At 42.7% G+C, this 15,429-nt stretch overlaps 1 protein-coding gene across 1 annotated transcript; it reads left to right on the top strand.

The window, feature by feature from the left end:
* The first annotated feature begins 2,661 nt into the window (after window positions 1-2,661).
* LOC115324470 lies at window positions 2,662-11,213 on the top strand. Its single transcript, XM_040219435.1, has 3 exons — window positions 2,662-2,809; window positions 6,638-7,395; window positions 11,019-11,213. The coding sequence occupies exons 1-3, from the start codon at window positions 2,662-2,664 to the stop codon at window positions 11,211-11,213; spliced, it is 1,101 nt and encodes a 366-aa protein (XP_040075369.1).
* Window positions 11,214-15,429: the final 4,216 nt, after the last annotated feature.

Here is a 15,429-nt window from a genome sequence, read left to right as displayed (position 1 = left end):
GTTTGCATTCTAAGAGCTCATCCTGCCCCTAGCTTGTTTCCTGCCTTGCTGTTGCAATCTTTGTCTGCATGAAAGAGCACGGCTATCCCCATTCCCCCCACAGACAGTGTTCCCGAGATTGCCAGACTGGCCGAAGAAACGGACATTCTTGCCCTAGCGGGGTGCAAAATCAATCATTAAAAAACAAAAATCATTTTGTGTCTTCTTTTTTGTTGCCTTTCCTCATTTCTTTCTACTTGTTCTTTTGTTGGCGCATCGAGCCTGCACCTATGGTCTTGGCTTGTTTTCTGTGTTGTGTTCGGCCGCTTCCGCTTCAAGTTTGCAACCGCTCAATTTCGCGCTAGGGTGCGCCGATTCCTATTCCCGCAAAAAATTCCCATAAGTTTTTTAAACATTCAAAAAATGCATTTTAAGGGACACTGACAGGGTATTTATGCAATTTATGCCTCGAAATTCGTTTTTTTTTCCACCTGACAACAGCCGGTCGAGAATTGGGAGGTTTCAGTGACGCTCACTCTCGTTTTCATGGTAACGTGGCGTTCAAAACTATGTGTACCAAATGCATTCAAAGTCGTGGGTTATCTAATATTATTCAATATTAAATAAAAAAAAATATGAACCCCATTTTTTGTGGCCTTCAAGAAGCTGCAAATAGGTTGATCGAAAAAAGATACATTTGTGGATCCTTAGGGAATGCGAGCATGACCCTTGGGAGACGTCAAACAGGTCCCCCTTCGGAAAATGCTAACGCTGACCTCTTCACTTTTATGTTTTGGCTTTTTCTTTTGCTGCCTCTATACTTTGCTGCTTCTTTTTGGCTTCGTCACGGTGTCAGTGTTAGGGTTTCCCAAAGGGGGACGTGTGTGGAGTTTTCCATGGGTCATGCTAACGCATTCCCCAAGGATCCACCAATGGATCTTCCTGTAATTTGGCTAGCACAAACCAAAGCATACGCGCTCCGCACATCTGCCAGTTCAGACTCGCCCCAGCATCCGCGTGCTCATTGGCTTCCACCCCGTGATGTCGCCTCCCTCTCGCCTTTGTCCTTCACCACTCTCTTCTCTACGGGGCGCGCTTCCCTTTCCACTGTTCTGTACACAGACGGACGCCGTCAGCTTTTCCCTGTCATGTGGGTACTAACGCTAACGCATTAAAAATGTTGCACAGATCACAGGAAGTGCATGTACACGTCATTCTCAATATGGCGACGTACCGCGGACTGGACGACGCCATGGCGGCGCACGACGGACCAACGTAGCGACGGACGTGGGACCGCTACTTCACAACTGTCGTTGGTGGTACCGGCCAATCGATCTTCAAACGCAGGACATTCAGCGGAAGAGATATAAATGCGAAACAATCAGACGACAGACGGTTCACGCAAGCTCGTCGTCGTCTGCTTCAGCGTTGGAAAAGCAGAAGGGAAAAAAAAAAGGCGATCGGGTGTAGCCACGTGACTTCCGGCCATAAGCTTTCGTGCTCGTGTTTCGGGCAGTTGAGTTTTTTTGGCTTTATTAAAAGTCTACGTGAATCTGCAGCAAAATTTTAATTGGGTAGTCTCCTGACACCATGTTAAATCGATTGGCAAATTTGTTTTTTTGTGGGGGAGGGGGGGTGGTCAGTGTTTTTTTAAGGTAATGAGTACCAGATACAGAGAATCAAGATAGAGAGCAAATGCTTTCTATCAAATGTATTTGCAAGATGCCAAGTTATTACCAAAAGTATTAGAAATACAGTATCTTGAGTAGGGTATTTGAGATAGGCACAAGTCTGATTAATATCCTTCCTTGTCGAAATCGCATGGTATTGTCATGAATTAGCCAACATAAATAAATGGATGTTCCAGCTACTGCACCTTATTTTATTTGCCGTATTCAATATCCGAGCTCGGACACATTTCAGTGATTCGCCTGGAGGGAATCGGTGCGATTTTCGAAGTCATTTCGATCCATCCATCGACGATTCAAACGCTGTCGGATAGTACGCTGGAAAAGCGCTGCTCGTCAAAAACTGAACTAAAATGGGGGGAGAAACTAGTCATGTTCGCTTATGCCACACTTGTTAAGCTGAATTTCTGCTTAACAGTTTAATCTGAATCGAAAACTATGTAGACTCGTTAAAAGCGCAGTAATTCGTTACCCGAAAGTTTTGAGGTAATGACAAAGGTGTTACATGAATAAGACATGAATGTGCGACTGGAGCCGCTGCTACACGTACTTCAGACTGCGTGGGGATAAAGGCGGCGACATTTTGGATAGATTAACTGGGCATACCAGTGGATGTCAGGCAATCTTGCGTAAAACCAGCCCTGCATGGAGTCCATGGATGGAACCTTTTAGAGTGGATTATTAGGTGACCACCAAGCCTGGTAGCATTGTCCAGGTATATACAGTATACGCTGATGCGTTGTACTTATGACCTCTCGCATGAGTGTTAAAATATATAGAGAAATACTAGCGAGGTATTCATAAACGAAACACACAGGTGCGCCCCGTGACTTCCAGCGCTAGAAGATACCTTGTCGCAAGGCCTGGCTCATGTCGCTGGAGTTTGATCGATGGGGGAAAAGGACACACTAAATGCGCACACGAGCCGTTCCAGCGAGTAAATGCCCAAACATTACTCAGTCTTGACCGCCCTATGTGACGACTCTCGGAGAACATGCGGGCACGGCGCGCAGTTAGTGCAGATAGTATCGGAAACCGGAAGACGCACTGTAAGAGAAGTATGGGAAAGGTGCTGCCACGTCCGACGACGTTGACCCTATGGGTTTGTGTGACGCTCTTGTCAGCGGTTACGTCAGGTGAACGTTCCACTACTCTTAAAAAAAAAAAGAAAAAAAAAAGGGGGGGGGGGGACAGCAAATGATTGCCATTTACTGGGGGAGTCTAGCGAATGATAATTGGTCTATATACAACGTTTGGACTGAAATTATTCGATATGCGTTGGGATGTCGAATCTAAGGTTTCGAAACCTCACCACTGTGCCCCCGGCGTACGATTGCCTTCTGGAGCCGAAGCGCTAGCTCAATATTCACTGGATTCTTCCAAAAGATCACAGTGGTGAACACTCGACGTGCAGTGCAAACGTGACTGTATAAAATTCCTTGTTCAGCAGACATAAGGATGTAAAAATGTCTATCAAATTTGGCGTCTACTTTTTGTAAGTTGTAACCTTAAATTAATGGGCGATTTCAGATGAGATCAAACAAAGGGTAGCTGGACGACATTTTTAATTCACTTGATATTCTTATGTAATAGCCTATATTTATATTAAAAATAAAACCATAAATAATTTTGCCAAGAAAAAAAAATATATATAAATCTCGGGACACAACGTATGTCGAACACTCGCATTTATGTACGCGCACTACCGCAGTGATAATTGGTGGTCAATAACTGTATTACTATTATTAGCAGTCATCCAACATCTAGAACTAATATTTGGGGATGGGGAGGTTTCTACGAATAATAATAACTGTTCATTGTGTTATGCGCCTTTTTCATTAAAAACAAAATCCAAAACATGGGTTTGCGAACTTTGCAGGCCTGTATCTCACGATATTTGAATCATGTAGAGAAAACTTTTATAGCATATTGTCCTTCCACACTGATTTAAATTATGTAAATATAGTGTTTGCGCGGTACGGTAGCCGGGAAGTTAGCACTTAAACACGTGAACATCAAAAATTAAAAAAACAAAAACAAACTCTGCCGCCAATTAAAAAAAAAACATTTTTGAGCCCTTTTTTTAAATAATTGCACCACTTATTCTACTATGGGTGTCCAATCCCGTTGGAGCACGTTGCATAATGTGATTGCTGAAGGAGATTTAAACTCCTCCACGGAGCAAATTTTTTGAGCCTGTGCGGGTCAGTTTTTTGGAAAGCGATTCCGACTCAATGTTTTCTTTAGTTGATCAAAATAATTAATTACTGTTGTAATGAGGCGAATAATATCTAAAAAAAATAGTTATCACATAAACAGTGGCAAAATTATGTACAAAATAATTTTAATGCAGCATACAATACGGTTGCATCATAAAACGGGGATTGAAATAAGATCGTGCAGCTGATGGCCGGCGGGAATTTTTAATTTATTGTATATTATGTACATGTGACTGAATCATACATAGAATAAACGAACATTTATTAATTTAACGCCTACAAAACTACTGGATTGCAGGAGAATTGCACATAATAATAATAATAATGTTTATTTTCCACCATAAGATGGTGGCGATCAGGAAAAAAAAAGCTGTCAGGTACAGCTTGACAGGTCCCTGACCGCCTACAGAAAACAACAACAGAGCCGGGAAAAACGAGATTCAAGAAAAAAAAAAAGTACAATGATTGTCGCTATCACACATTTTAAAACAAATTTTAGATTTTTTCCCCCTTTTTTTACATTGAGGCAGGACAGACAGCAGAGTTAAAATTATGCAAAAACTAGTCACAAAGATTACAAAGAAAGAAAGGCAACTACCTCTAGCTGCTGGAGAAAAATGATGATTTTACTTCTCTTAGGGATAATTTATCCTAATCTATACTTTTAGTCATATACGAATTGAGTAGATTAGGGAGAGTGTATTTAAGCATTTGTTTGCAATAGTTTGTTCTTGGTGTAGCCATCCCCCAACATTCAGCACCTCGGGTAGGGTAATTATGAACATTTTTTGATAAGTGTCCAAGATCTGTTAAAAAAGTTGTGTCTTTAAGTTGCTCTACTTTAAGGCTAGTGCTAACCCTACAATCGTATAATGTATGCACGTTTACGACGCGAAATTTCTGAAATAAGCCAGCTGTGTGAAAATCATACGAGACGGCAGCTATAGGCAGTGCTTTTTTTTGCAATACATGTAACTTTTCTAGGTTTGTTAAAGTTGTTGTTCCCCAAACTAAATGGCAATAATTTAAGTGAGAATAAAATAGAGAATTTTATATTAATAATTTAACGCTTGTTGGTAAAATATAACGATGACGATTTAACATGCCCACAATTTGGGATAGATTTGGAATAAGAGAGTTTATATGACTTTCCCACGACATATTTTCAGAAAACGTGACACCTAAGAGTTTAAAACAATTCACAATCTCGATTTTGGTTGAATTCAAAACTATGCCCTTGGTAATGGTAACGAGTTTATTTTTAGGACGAAAAAGCATAGCTTTGGTTTTTTTTTTTTTACATTTATTTGTAATGCGTTGTAATGACTCCACGTTTGTAACCTAGACAGGGCCAGATTTGCCATATCGAATAACAGATCAGGATCATCTGCAGAAAACAGTATGCTCGTGTCATCAGCATAGTTTACAAATTTTGCGCTTACATTAATATTGACTATATTTTTCACGTATATGTTAAAGAGGAAGAGGCCCAATATACTACCCTGTGGTACACCAGAAAGGACTGGCTCCACATTAACATTTGCGACTACCACTCCTTCGCTCAATTTTGATGAAATCGTTGTTTATGGGCACAGAAATAAAGAGATGATGACAATGATGACGATACCAGAGTGTTACATTGCGGGACATTGTGTCTTGTTTATATTTTCTTGTGCCACTGCTGTTCGTTTGAAAGAGGGGCCGGGGACTTTTTTTTTTTTTCTTTATTTGTTTTGCGGATATTTTCCGCATGGGGGGCAGAGATAAAGGCACAAGTGCCTGACGGAGCCTCTACCCCTCAACAGTTCAGCCGTGGCAAAAAAGATAAGGCTGTCACATGCAACTTGTCAAGCTGCACGTTGCAGCTTTTTTCCTCGGTCTCCCCCATCATTTGTTTGACGAAAAAATAAACATTATTGTTATTATTATTATTACAGGCCTGCAACGTTCGCAGACAATCGCTCTAGGTGCCTTGTTTTGGTCATTTCTATCAAAAGGCATATGACACAATTAACAAGTAATATATTTTGTAACTTACTTGCACCCACACATCAGAAGTTCAGTAAAAATTACTGGACTTCTGACAATATTATTATAGTTATTTACTACCGGACATCACCAGTATTCTGGCGGTGCGTGTAAATGCCCTTGCACTTAGTGTACCATCGGTTTTTCAATTCACGATTTGTTCTGTCGAGCTTCTTTTCTTCTGAGCGAAAATATTTATGGATCCTTAGATCAGGCAATGCCATAAAATAATATAAAGTGAATGAAAAATGTCGATCAGCCACCTTACCTTTGAGCTTATCTAAAACACTATTATGACATTTCCCAGAAAAAAAAATACCTTCAGATACATTGTCACAGTGTGCACCGTAACTCGAGCTGCCGAAGCACATGTCATAATATCGAAGAGTTCTATGTCGACCTTTTATACGCAGATCTAAGCAAAACACTAGTACCAACTGACAGATTAAGTTAAGCTAAATCAATATGACACATTTTGTACGACCTGTCAGTCTGAAGCAATAAAACGGCGTTCATAACTCGCAGGACAAGACATTGTAACTGCCGAAGTAAAAGACGATTTACCTGCAGCAGGGCAAGACGATGTACTTGTTGCAGGACAACACGATGTACCTGCTACTGGACAAGACAATGTAACTGCAGCACGACAACAGGATGTACCTGCCGCAGGCCAACACGATGTACCTGCTGCAGGACAAGACGATGTACCTGCTGCAGGACAAGACGATGTAACTGCAGCAGGACAACAGGATGTACCTGCCGTAGGACAACAGGATGTACCAGCTACAGGACAACACGATATACCTGCTGCAGGACAAGACGATGTACCTGCCACAGGACAACACGATGTACCTGCTGCAGGACAAGACGATATAACTGCAGCAGGACAACAGGATGTACCTGCCGCAGGACAACAGGATGTACCAGCTACAGGACAACACGATATACCTGCTGCAGGACAAGACAATGTAACTGCAGCAGGACAAGAGGATGTACCTGTTGCAGGACAACAGGATGTACCAGCTACAGGACAACACGATGTGCCTGCACCAGGACAAGACGATGTAGCTGCCGCAGAAGTGGCAAAGCTTGACATTACGACTGTCGCTAATAAGGCGGTGGACTTCATGCTGAAACTATTTAAGACCACTAAGTCAATTGTAGATCGCCTCACACCCCTGGTCATAAACGTGGAAATCCCATTTCCAAAAGGAAAAGTTTACGACTTCCAGCTGTACAACCTGCCAGATCTGGAACGCAGAGGAGACATCAACATGTCACTGCATCTCCTATCTGGGAACGCCACTCTGGGTGGGGGTCTTGGCCTCACCAAGATACTGGTCGGCTCAAAGTATAGCTACAACCCCTTCTGGGGACTGGAGATGTCGGGCGATGTAGACGTCGAGATATATGACGTCGCGGCTAGGATGAGTTTCACCGTCAACATTTTCAAGGTCAGAGGCCACTTCGAACTTCTCAAGGTTGGTCTCTTCTCTCATATGCTGACCCCACCTGCGATCGGCCTTTCTGTGTTAATCAGAGACCGAACGCAGCAAGGGTTCCAACGTAATTGAACTTGTTTAGTCCAAACAAGAAGTGTCTGGGTGGATGGGGCAAAATAAGACGGTTCAGTGAAGGCCCCGTGGGCAGTACAACTTCTACTTGGCGCGCATACGGAGGGCCGAATTAAAAGCGACGAAGGAAACATTTATGAAGCGCCCATAGGCACGCAGCTCTCAAGTTTCGAGCAGCGCTCCAGGCGATCAAAATTGAATATTTGTGGCTCGCGTTTTGAACATGCGTCGTTACGCATCCTCGCTAGTTTTTTGTACTCCGTTCAATTATGAGTGCCAGCGTAACAGAGGCTACAAGAGCGAGCTCCGAGCTTTCAGAGTCCCTGCCAAGCACACGCGTTCGTGCAGTGCGAGCATCGTTCAGGGGAACATGCTTTTGCAAGTAGTTTCTGCTTCATCATGTAAAGTAGAACATACTCACGGAGGCTATGAAAAAAAAAGTAATACAAATAAAGCTGAAAGGAATATTTGATATGACGCTGATGCCGCATGCGGCATAATTCTTTTTAATGTGCAAGCATTAACTGGTCTCATGGAGCGAAATGACGTCATCAGTCTAAAGCGCGAAAACGGCAGATAGCTTCCTTCGGTTCCATTGCCTGGCGCGCGTCGACGGGGCTCCCATTGGCCGCTGCGCTCGTCACTTTCCACGACCGCTCACCCCATGGCGCTGCGTGTCCATCAGCGCGGAGCGTCCAAGGTCACCAGGGGAGCACACGCGCCGACCGGCGACGAAAAATATGCAGCAGACGAAAAAGAGAGCGGACGAGCAGCTTGCACGCTTTCGCATTCACAACTCATAAGGAATGCTTAGGTGTCCCTCGATCTTTTCATGTATTTTTTTTTTCTTAATTTTTTTTAACGTTTTGCAATTGCACATCTACAGATTCTTGTATTCAAACGTGGCAGGTGCATAACCGGACGTTACAGCGCCGCTTTTATGGTTGTATCGCGTTAATGGTGAAGCCAGCACAGCATGGTCGCGTCTTGCGGACGCGCTCGCGAGACAAATAGACCGATCTCACGATCAAGTTTGGCTACGCCGCCGCTGCCGCGATGCCACGCGGGAATAGTGCGACACGCACTGCAGCTCGGAGCACGTGAAGCGAAAACTCGCGCTGCAAAACTCGGAGTACTTAAAAATGAAAGAATAGAAATATTAAAATTAAAGACGTACACGGACGACCACTCTCTTTCAATTAGCAACGACGAAATGTCCTTAATGTTATTCTTTCGTTTTTAAGTATTCATTATAACAACACGCTCGAATTAACTAAAACTCAGAGATCCCGTGTTCAATCCTCACCACTGCCCGTTTCGATCTGGGTGAGCATCATACCGGCGTGCGTTCGTGTACTACTACTGCGTGATGGTCGTTAGACCCCAGGCTAGCTGTCGTACCAGTGGCGCCACTAGGTTCAGCGGCCTAGTGGCGCCAGTAGGTAGCCCGAACCACTAGGTTCGGGCTATCTAATTATTTTAAGTTGAACTCCTCATTGAGGAAAAACTATGTTTTTCAAAATTTACAAAGGAGAGATCATGCATCTCATATTTTGAGGTAATAACTCTTCCTGAGATATTTACGTTTGAGTTATAAAAACTAGATAGTCCGAAGTCCCACATCCCCCTGTGCAGGAATGTAAAAATGTCCCAGAGAGCTGAAAGTCTGTACAGTACACCTACATCTGACGTTAAATCTCCCCTGCAAATTTAATTCTGATCACTTGAGTAGTTCAGAAGTTTAATCTCTAGCCAGTCCCCCCCCCCCCCCCTTAAATTGTGACATGTGACGCACAATCCACACACACAAAAAAAAAAGAACGAGAAAAAAAGAACGAGAAAAAAAGTCACTGCAGTTATCTAAAGTATCGCCTAGAAAGTGCACTATCAAGTATTACGATTTAATTTCATTTAGAAGTTTACTAAAATGGCGAACAAAGGCATGAATTTGTCGGTTCACTTACGGCGCAGCCAACTACACCGAAGACATTGGGATTTTTGGTTGCTTTTTACTTTCCTGAGACTACGGTACCGGGACGCATGTTCGTCTTTTGTCCCGATAACATTTGCTTTACGAACTTTGACTGCGTTTCTGAATGACACGCGCGAATGCCGCAGTGGTACACACACCGTAGTAGACGGCACTTAGGTTGCACCCTGCTGCGCGATTGACCACTGACTGGTTGTATCAAGTGTGTGCGCAGGCTGGTGATCATGTCTAAAAACAAGGTTACACGAAAAAAACATTTACCCTTTTAGGTAATACATGACGTAGAGACGTTAATTAGCATTTCCAAATATAAAAGCACATAATCCTGAAATATATGGAATTAAGCGAGGTTGTCCTCTTGACGACCAGTGCAAATGTCTACGACGACTGCAGCCAGAAAGTTAGTACAGAGCGCAGCAGAATTAACAATGGGCTCATCCTGGCCACCAGCTTAGCCAGTAAAATGTATGAAAAAGCGTAGCTGCGGTCTTCGCGCAAACTGTGTTGTAAATTGTACCGTCATGCATAAAATTAAAAGCTCAATGCGACCATGCATTTTTTTTTGTTAATGTTTTAAGGGGCGTTTTTTTTTTTTTGTTTTTTTTTTACCAGCAGTCCTATGAATTATACATATGCCACGGGTCGGTCCATGAAAGCTAAGCGGAAAGTGGAGGAGCAGCATTGTGAAAACAAAGAAATGTACAATCGATGTAACCGATCAGAAGGAACTGCTATTGCTTTGCTTTCAGGTTTCAATGTAAAAATGATAAAAGATAGAGTGGTGTTCTTCTTTATCAGGGCGAGCTCTTGCGAACCCAATTTTTTGTGCAACAAAAACAATGCCACTAACAACAACAGTAATACTAATAACAATAATAATACAAATAAGAATATTAATAATAAAAAAAGGCATTTTCTCTTTTGCTCTCTCGCCCCCTTTCTTTTTCTTCGGTCGGCTGCAAACGAACCGAACAGTGACGTTCGGTAATTCGAAGCCGCTCAGAGATATTTGTTGCCCTCACTGTTGATTCCTCGACATACGATATGTTCATTCAGTAGTTCTTCACTCTGTGGTACTGATCCAAACATTCAGGAAGGCGAGTAGCAACAAACAATATCTGGAAGCCAAGTGAATGCTTTCTTAAATTTTATTGCATATTGACGATTTTAAATGAAGTTCCGGAGTCACCAGAGAGGTGGTACGACTCGTCATCAGAAATGGTGGAGCACTCATCACTTTCAAATGATGATTCTATTTTTGTTCCTTTTTCACCAACGAAAGCAGGCATCCAAGCTGAGGCTATGTCGTTTTTTCACCTGTTGGTGAACATTTGAAACAAATAACAAAGTAACCTCAAGGGGGCGGAGGTAGCACCTCCATGTGCCAGAGTGTGCACGAAACAGCTCCAAAACCGAAACAAGAGTAAGGCTCGTAGCCGGTTTCGTAATGGATGGCACAATTGGCACTCGTGATCAGTAGCCAAGGGGTTAAGTTATGGCGTGACTGTACATATGATTAATCCAATCTCTTCTACCGCAGTTTCAAGAGTTTGGCCAGGTGCGAGTGACCAGATTCACCGGCGCAACAGAACTGTTCAACTGGCTTGGCGTTCTGATAATGAACAAAATTATACAAACTGGGAGCGACTTGATAAGACAAAAAATGGACGAGAAAGTAAAAGAATACCTAACCGAAGTTCTGGAGTCAACCAAGCTTCCAATAACAGTGAGCTGAGCAAAAAGATTCCTCACCCACATCAAATGTCTGCTTGTTTTGAAATAAAGTTACGAGCTACTTCTCCAGCAGCCTTCAATTTTGTACCACTGAATGTATCATAAAAGATATCACACACCCCAAAGTATTCAGCAGCAAAGCAACTGCCATTGTTTGAATCCATTGAACTCTACTGACACCCATGGTTACATACTCTTTTTTACCTTACGACCGACCGCAGCGGATACTATGAGAAATCGGAGCCAATCCAAGGCCATCCGAGTGTCACGTGACCAGGGTGTCGAACCGAAATTTTTATCGGTTCGGTTCCGGTTCCGGTTCGGGTTCACGGCTTTCGGTTCGGTTCCGGTTCAGTTCCGGGGAGCAAAAAATAACGGTTCAAACCGGTTCGAACCGGTTTGAATTGCTAAATTGAGAATATATTTTTTGCGTTGTTCTGGCAATATACACTATTTACGCCGTGAAACGAGTAACTATATAGTTTCTTCGATCGTCCGCGCACTTTACTTTTGTTTTTAGGCGCCAAAAATATGAAATTCAGTTCTTTAATTTCGACGCAACAGTAGAAGAAAATCTACATTAACATACATAACGTCGTGTTCCTACGACTCAACATCCCTTTGTTTACCAGTAACATATATTTTACCTGAATCAAAATGTTTAAGTACAAGAGTAAAGAGTTGAGCTTATTGGTACATGCCTGTAAATAGATCAGCTTCAAATTTAGAACTATACTGTATTTCCTTGTCTTTTCTTCGTGTTTAAGTAAAATTCTAAAGTTCAAGCTGATCTATTTACACGGTATAAAATGTCGCGAAGTGTGGTAGGTCGTCTAAAATACCCGTGATTGGTACAACTTTGTGTCGCAGTATTAAAAGTGAAATCGTGTTCTTGAACTAAGGAATTAATTACATCACATAAAATTATGGAATGAGCTCTTCGTGGCGATATATATCATGAAGTAAGGTTCACGAAATACACTTCACAATATATATGTATATGATGACGACCCAACTGAGCTAAAAGCAATGAAATTTTCAAAATGCAACAAATGTTTTAGGATAATTCCTTTCAGTCTATTTCTATAGAAACTCCGAGCGGCAATCCAAATGCCTGTTGTATGCGACTAATCATGGCGCAAGGAGTAATTGCACTTGTTCACTCTAATATATACGCACCTTCGCACTCAGATCGAATCTGGCCCAAAATAGCACTTGCCCAAGTGAACATTTTTTTATACAGAATAAGCTGGCATAGCCTGGCTGTTGAGGTTTGTTCTGGACAAGATGCTGGACAATTTAATTTGCAAATGAGCATCATCCTTGCTAATTGATGATTTTAACACGATAGCGTTAAGGAGCTCATGTCGCAGAAAAGCCGATGTCGGTGGCGTGACTGGAAAATCCTGGTTGGTCGATAGCTTCATGACATCAGAGCCACATACCCTCGCGCAAGAATTTCAAACAACCCAAAATGCTTACGTGAAACGTGACATCACGCGTGGAATGAGAGTGATTAAAACATGACATGTAATGCGAGTTAAAGCTTGCCGTATGTCTCAAATGATTTCACTTTTAAAGATAATTCCTTTGCCTTAAAAAAAAAAAAAAATTAAGAATTTTAGACGGGATTCGAACCCACGACCCTTTAGTTGCGAGTCAGACGCTTGTCACTAGGCCAGGCGAGGCACGCTTGCGCGGCAAATGAGAATGCGATGCAAACGAGGCCCGTTGACGCTATTGCGTTCCACTTTTAAAGGCGAATCTTAAGCTTCCTTCAGGATTTTTTTTTTTGTTAAGTAAAATGAAGTAGTATTTCACGTTCTACTCGACATGGCAGCTACTTGATTAGACACTTTTTGGCGGTTTGCCAGAAAGTGTCATCGTCATAGTTCCGCCGTGCGCCCCTGTTTACTTTGTTTTTGTCCAGCCCACAGACACATAAAAGTAACGTTCACCACATAAAAAAGGCAATAACGGACTTCTATATGTTTGAGAAGTTATATGTGTGAGAAACACAAAACACATAGTTATTTAAAATTAGCTTCAAAATCCGAAACGTATGTAAGGCCGCCCCATATCACTTACAACGTGCCTGTCGAGGATAAAAACGCCGGAAAATATTGGCAGAAAACCTTTCAAATAATTTGGGGGGCATTGCTTTAGGGTGGTCGGCCCTCAATTTATGTTGTCAAATATTCAATTAGTAATTAAATATATATTTATATTGATCAATAAATTTTACTTTATAAAGTTCGCATAACCGCTTTAGACCGACGCAGAAAAACGATACTCGAAACTACGCGAGCTGTGGAGTATGCGTAAAAGTGTTTTACTGTTTTCTTATTGGCAGTGTGAAACATCGGGTTGCAGGGCACGCTAAAAAGGACTCTGTGCTCACATGATGAATTGGAAGTCAAATACACGAAATGTTCAAAAAGGGAGAGATAATTAATTTTATTTTTCCAAATAATCACTTGCAGAACGCCTTACTGCAAAAAGAGATACGTAAAGATGCACGCAATGGAATTCATGATCTTACATAAATAGCGCGAAGAACAGACGAAGATTCTTAAAATCTTAGTATAAATTACATTTCATCAGCTTGCATGAGCTCGAAACTTCGCGAAATAGTGCCTCGGGAGGCTAATGTTATATTCGGTTTTACCTGTACTTGTTTTAGGCCCTCACTTTACAACACTATGCTAGAATAGTCATGCGCTCTAACATTTCTCTAGGCTGCCATATCTCATCGCGAGACTGCTATAAACACTACACAACTTTACAATTAGGACATCTATTGCTAGCGTTGCGAATTTCACATTTCACCAGAAAGTTGAACTTTTTAGCATGGTATGCACGGGATGTCATCGCACTGTAGGCTGGTGGTCATTCTGATTTCTTCTTGCTGCGAAATTTGAATTCGACGGTGCAAAAGGCACGCTGCAGGAGGTGCGAGCTCAGTGAAAGCAAAGTATTTGAAAGGCACGTATTATTATTCTTAGTGCATCGTTGTGAGGAACGGCGCGAGCGTCTGGCATGACAAAAACGTGCTTTTTGGCAAGAGCGTTTTTACAAACAAAGTAGTTTCCGGGGTCACCCTTTTGGTCTGCGCCAAAGGTGCAGGGAAGAGGAACCTTTACAACACAGTATGTTTTTAAAACTCCCCCGCTCCCTCCCCCCCCCCCCCCCCCCCAAACACACAGACGCGCTAGTTTCCCCAGTGTCGTATCCGTCAGCAAACAAATTATGATACTAAACTCTGGAGAGCTACCGCGATCTATAAATGACGACGGCAACCAGACAACCGGCTTGCCGGTTGTCTCGTGGCCGCCGTTGCGCATAGATGGCGGCAACCCTTCCAGCCTTTCCAGTCTGGCTTGCCCACTTGCGGCCGGCGATTACTTCATTCCCACCATAGTACAGCTTCACTGGTCCTACTTCTTCACCAGAGTGGAAAGGCTGAAAGTATTTCTGAGGAATTGCCTCCTCCGTTGGTGAGTTAATTCGACAATTTTATTTGACACTCATTAACCGCAACTCTTCATTGCTTTTATTTTGCACCCTGTGAAGTTTAAAGGGGTCATGAAACGATATGGGGTTGGAATGTTCATGACTTTTCCGAGGCGTACTGGTCCTCTGGCCCAAGTGTACTCGCACAGGCCACCACTGATTCAGAAGCTTCTTTGTCGCGGTGCAATGGCGAGGATTAAACGAGACTATTTGTTTTAGTCTTGCCTTCGCAAAGATTGATGTCGTAATTGTGGGATCAAAACCACCCGCCTGTCGACAGTCGAGCGCGGCTCATGGATTGGACAGGAGTACTGCGTGAGCACACGACTTCGGCTCGTAACAGTCAATGCCTCGGTGGACACTCGGGTAGTGGCTCGTGTCCAACCACTGCGGTGATGAGAAGAGCCCAACTCTAACAATGCCTGGAGCTCCAGCACGGGTTTTCCTCCTTTAAAACCCCAGCGCGGGGCGTATGATTAACGTTGGCGGCATAAGACAGGCACTAGGCGACGTGGCCGCTTCTGGCTCCGAGTTGAGGGGACGAACGATGCTCATATTTCTCTAATCTTTGGGCGACTGTCATTGCCTAGAAAAAAGAGCAAAGCCAAGTTCAATCACTTATTAACGTTTGGGAGTGATCCTGAGTAGTATTAAGTAATGTATAGAAACATTTTTATAGCTCATTTAAGCAAAATACAGAGGGG

Source organism: Ixodes scapularis, unplaced genomic scaffold (assembly GCF_016920785.2).
Source record: "Ixodes scapularis isolate PalLabHiFi unplaced genomic scaffold, ASM1692078v2 PGA_scaffold9__187_contigs__length_104089568, whole genome shotgun sequence".
Lineage (NCBI taxonomy): Eukaryota > Metazoa > Arthropoda > Arachnida > Ixodida > Ixodidae > Ixodes > Ixodes scapularis.
Note: the sequence above shows the minus strand (reverse complement) of the source record. Positions and strands in the feature narration are given on the sequence as shown.

Coding starts and splice junctions, on each gene's coding strand:
- LOC115324470 (XM_040219435.1), top strand. CDS start 2,662: ATGCGGGCACGGCGCGCAGTTAGTGCAGATAGTATCGGAAACCGGAAG. Junction 2,810..6,637: donor AGCGGTTACGTCAGGTGAAC/GTTCCACTACTC, acceptor CTGCAGGACAAG/ACGATGTAACTGCAGCAGGA. Junction 7,396..11,018: donor GCCACTTCGAACTTCTCAAG/GTTGGTCTCTTC, acceptor CTTCTACCGCAG/TTTCAAGAGTTTGGCCAGGT.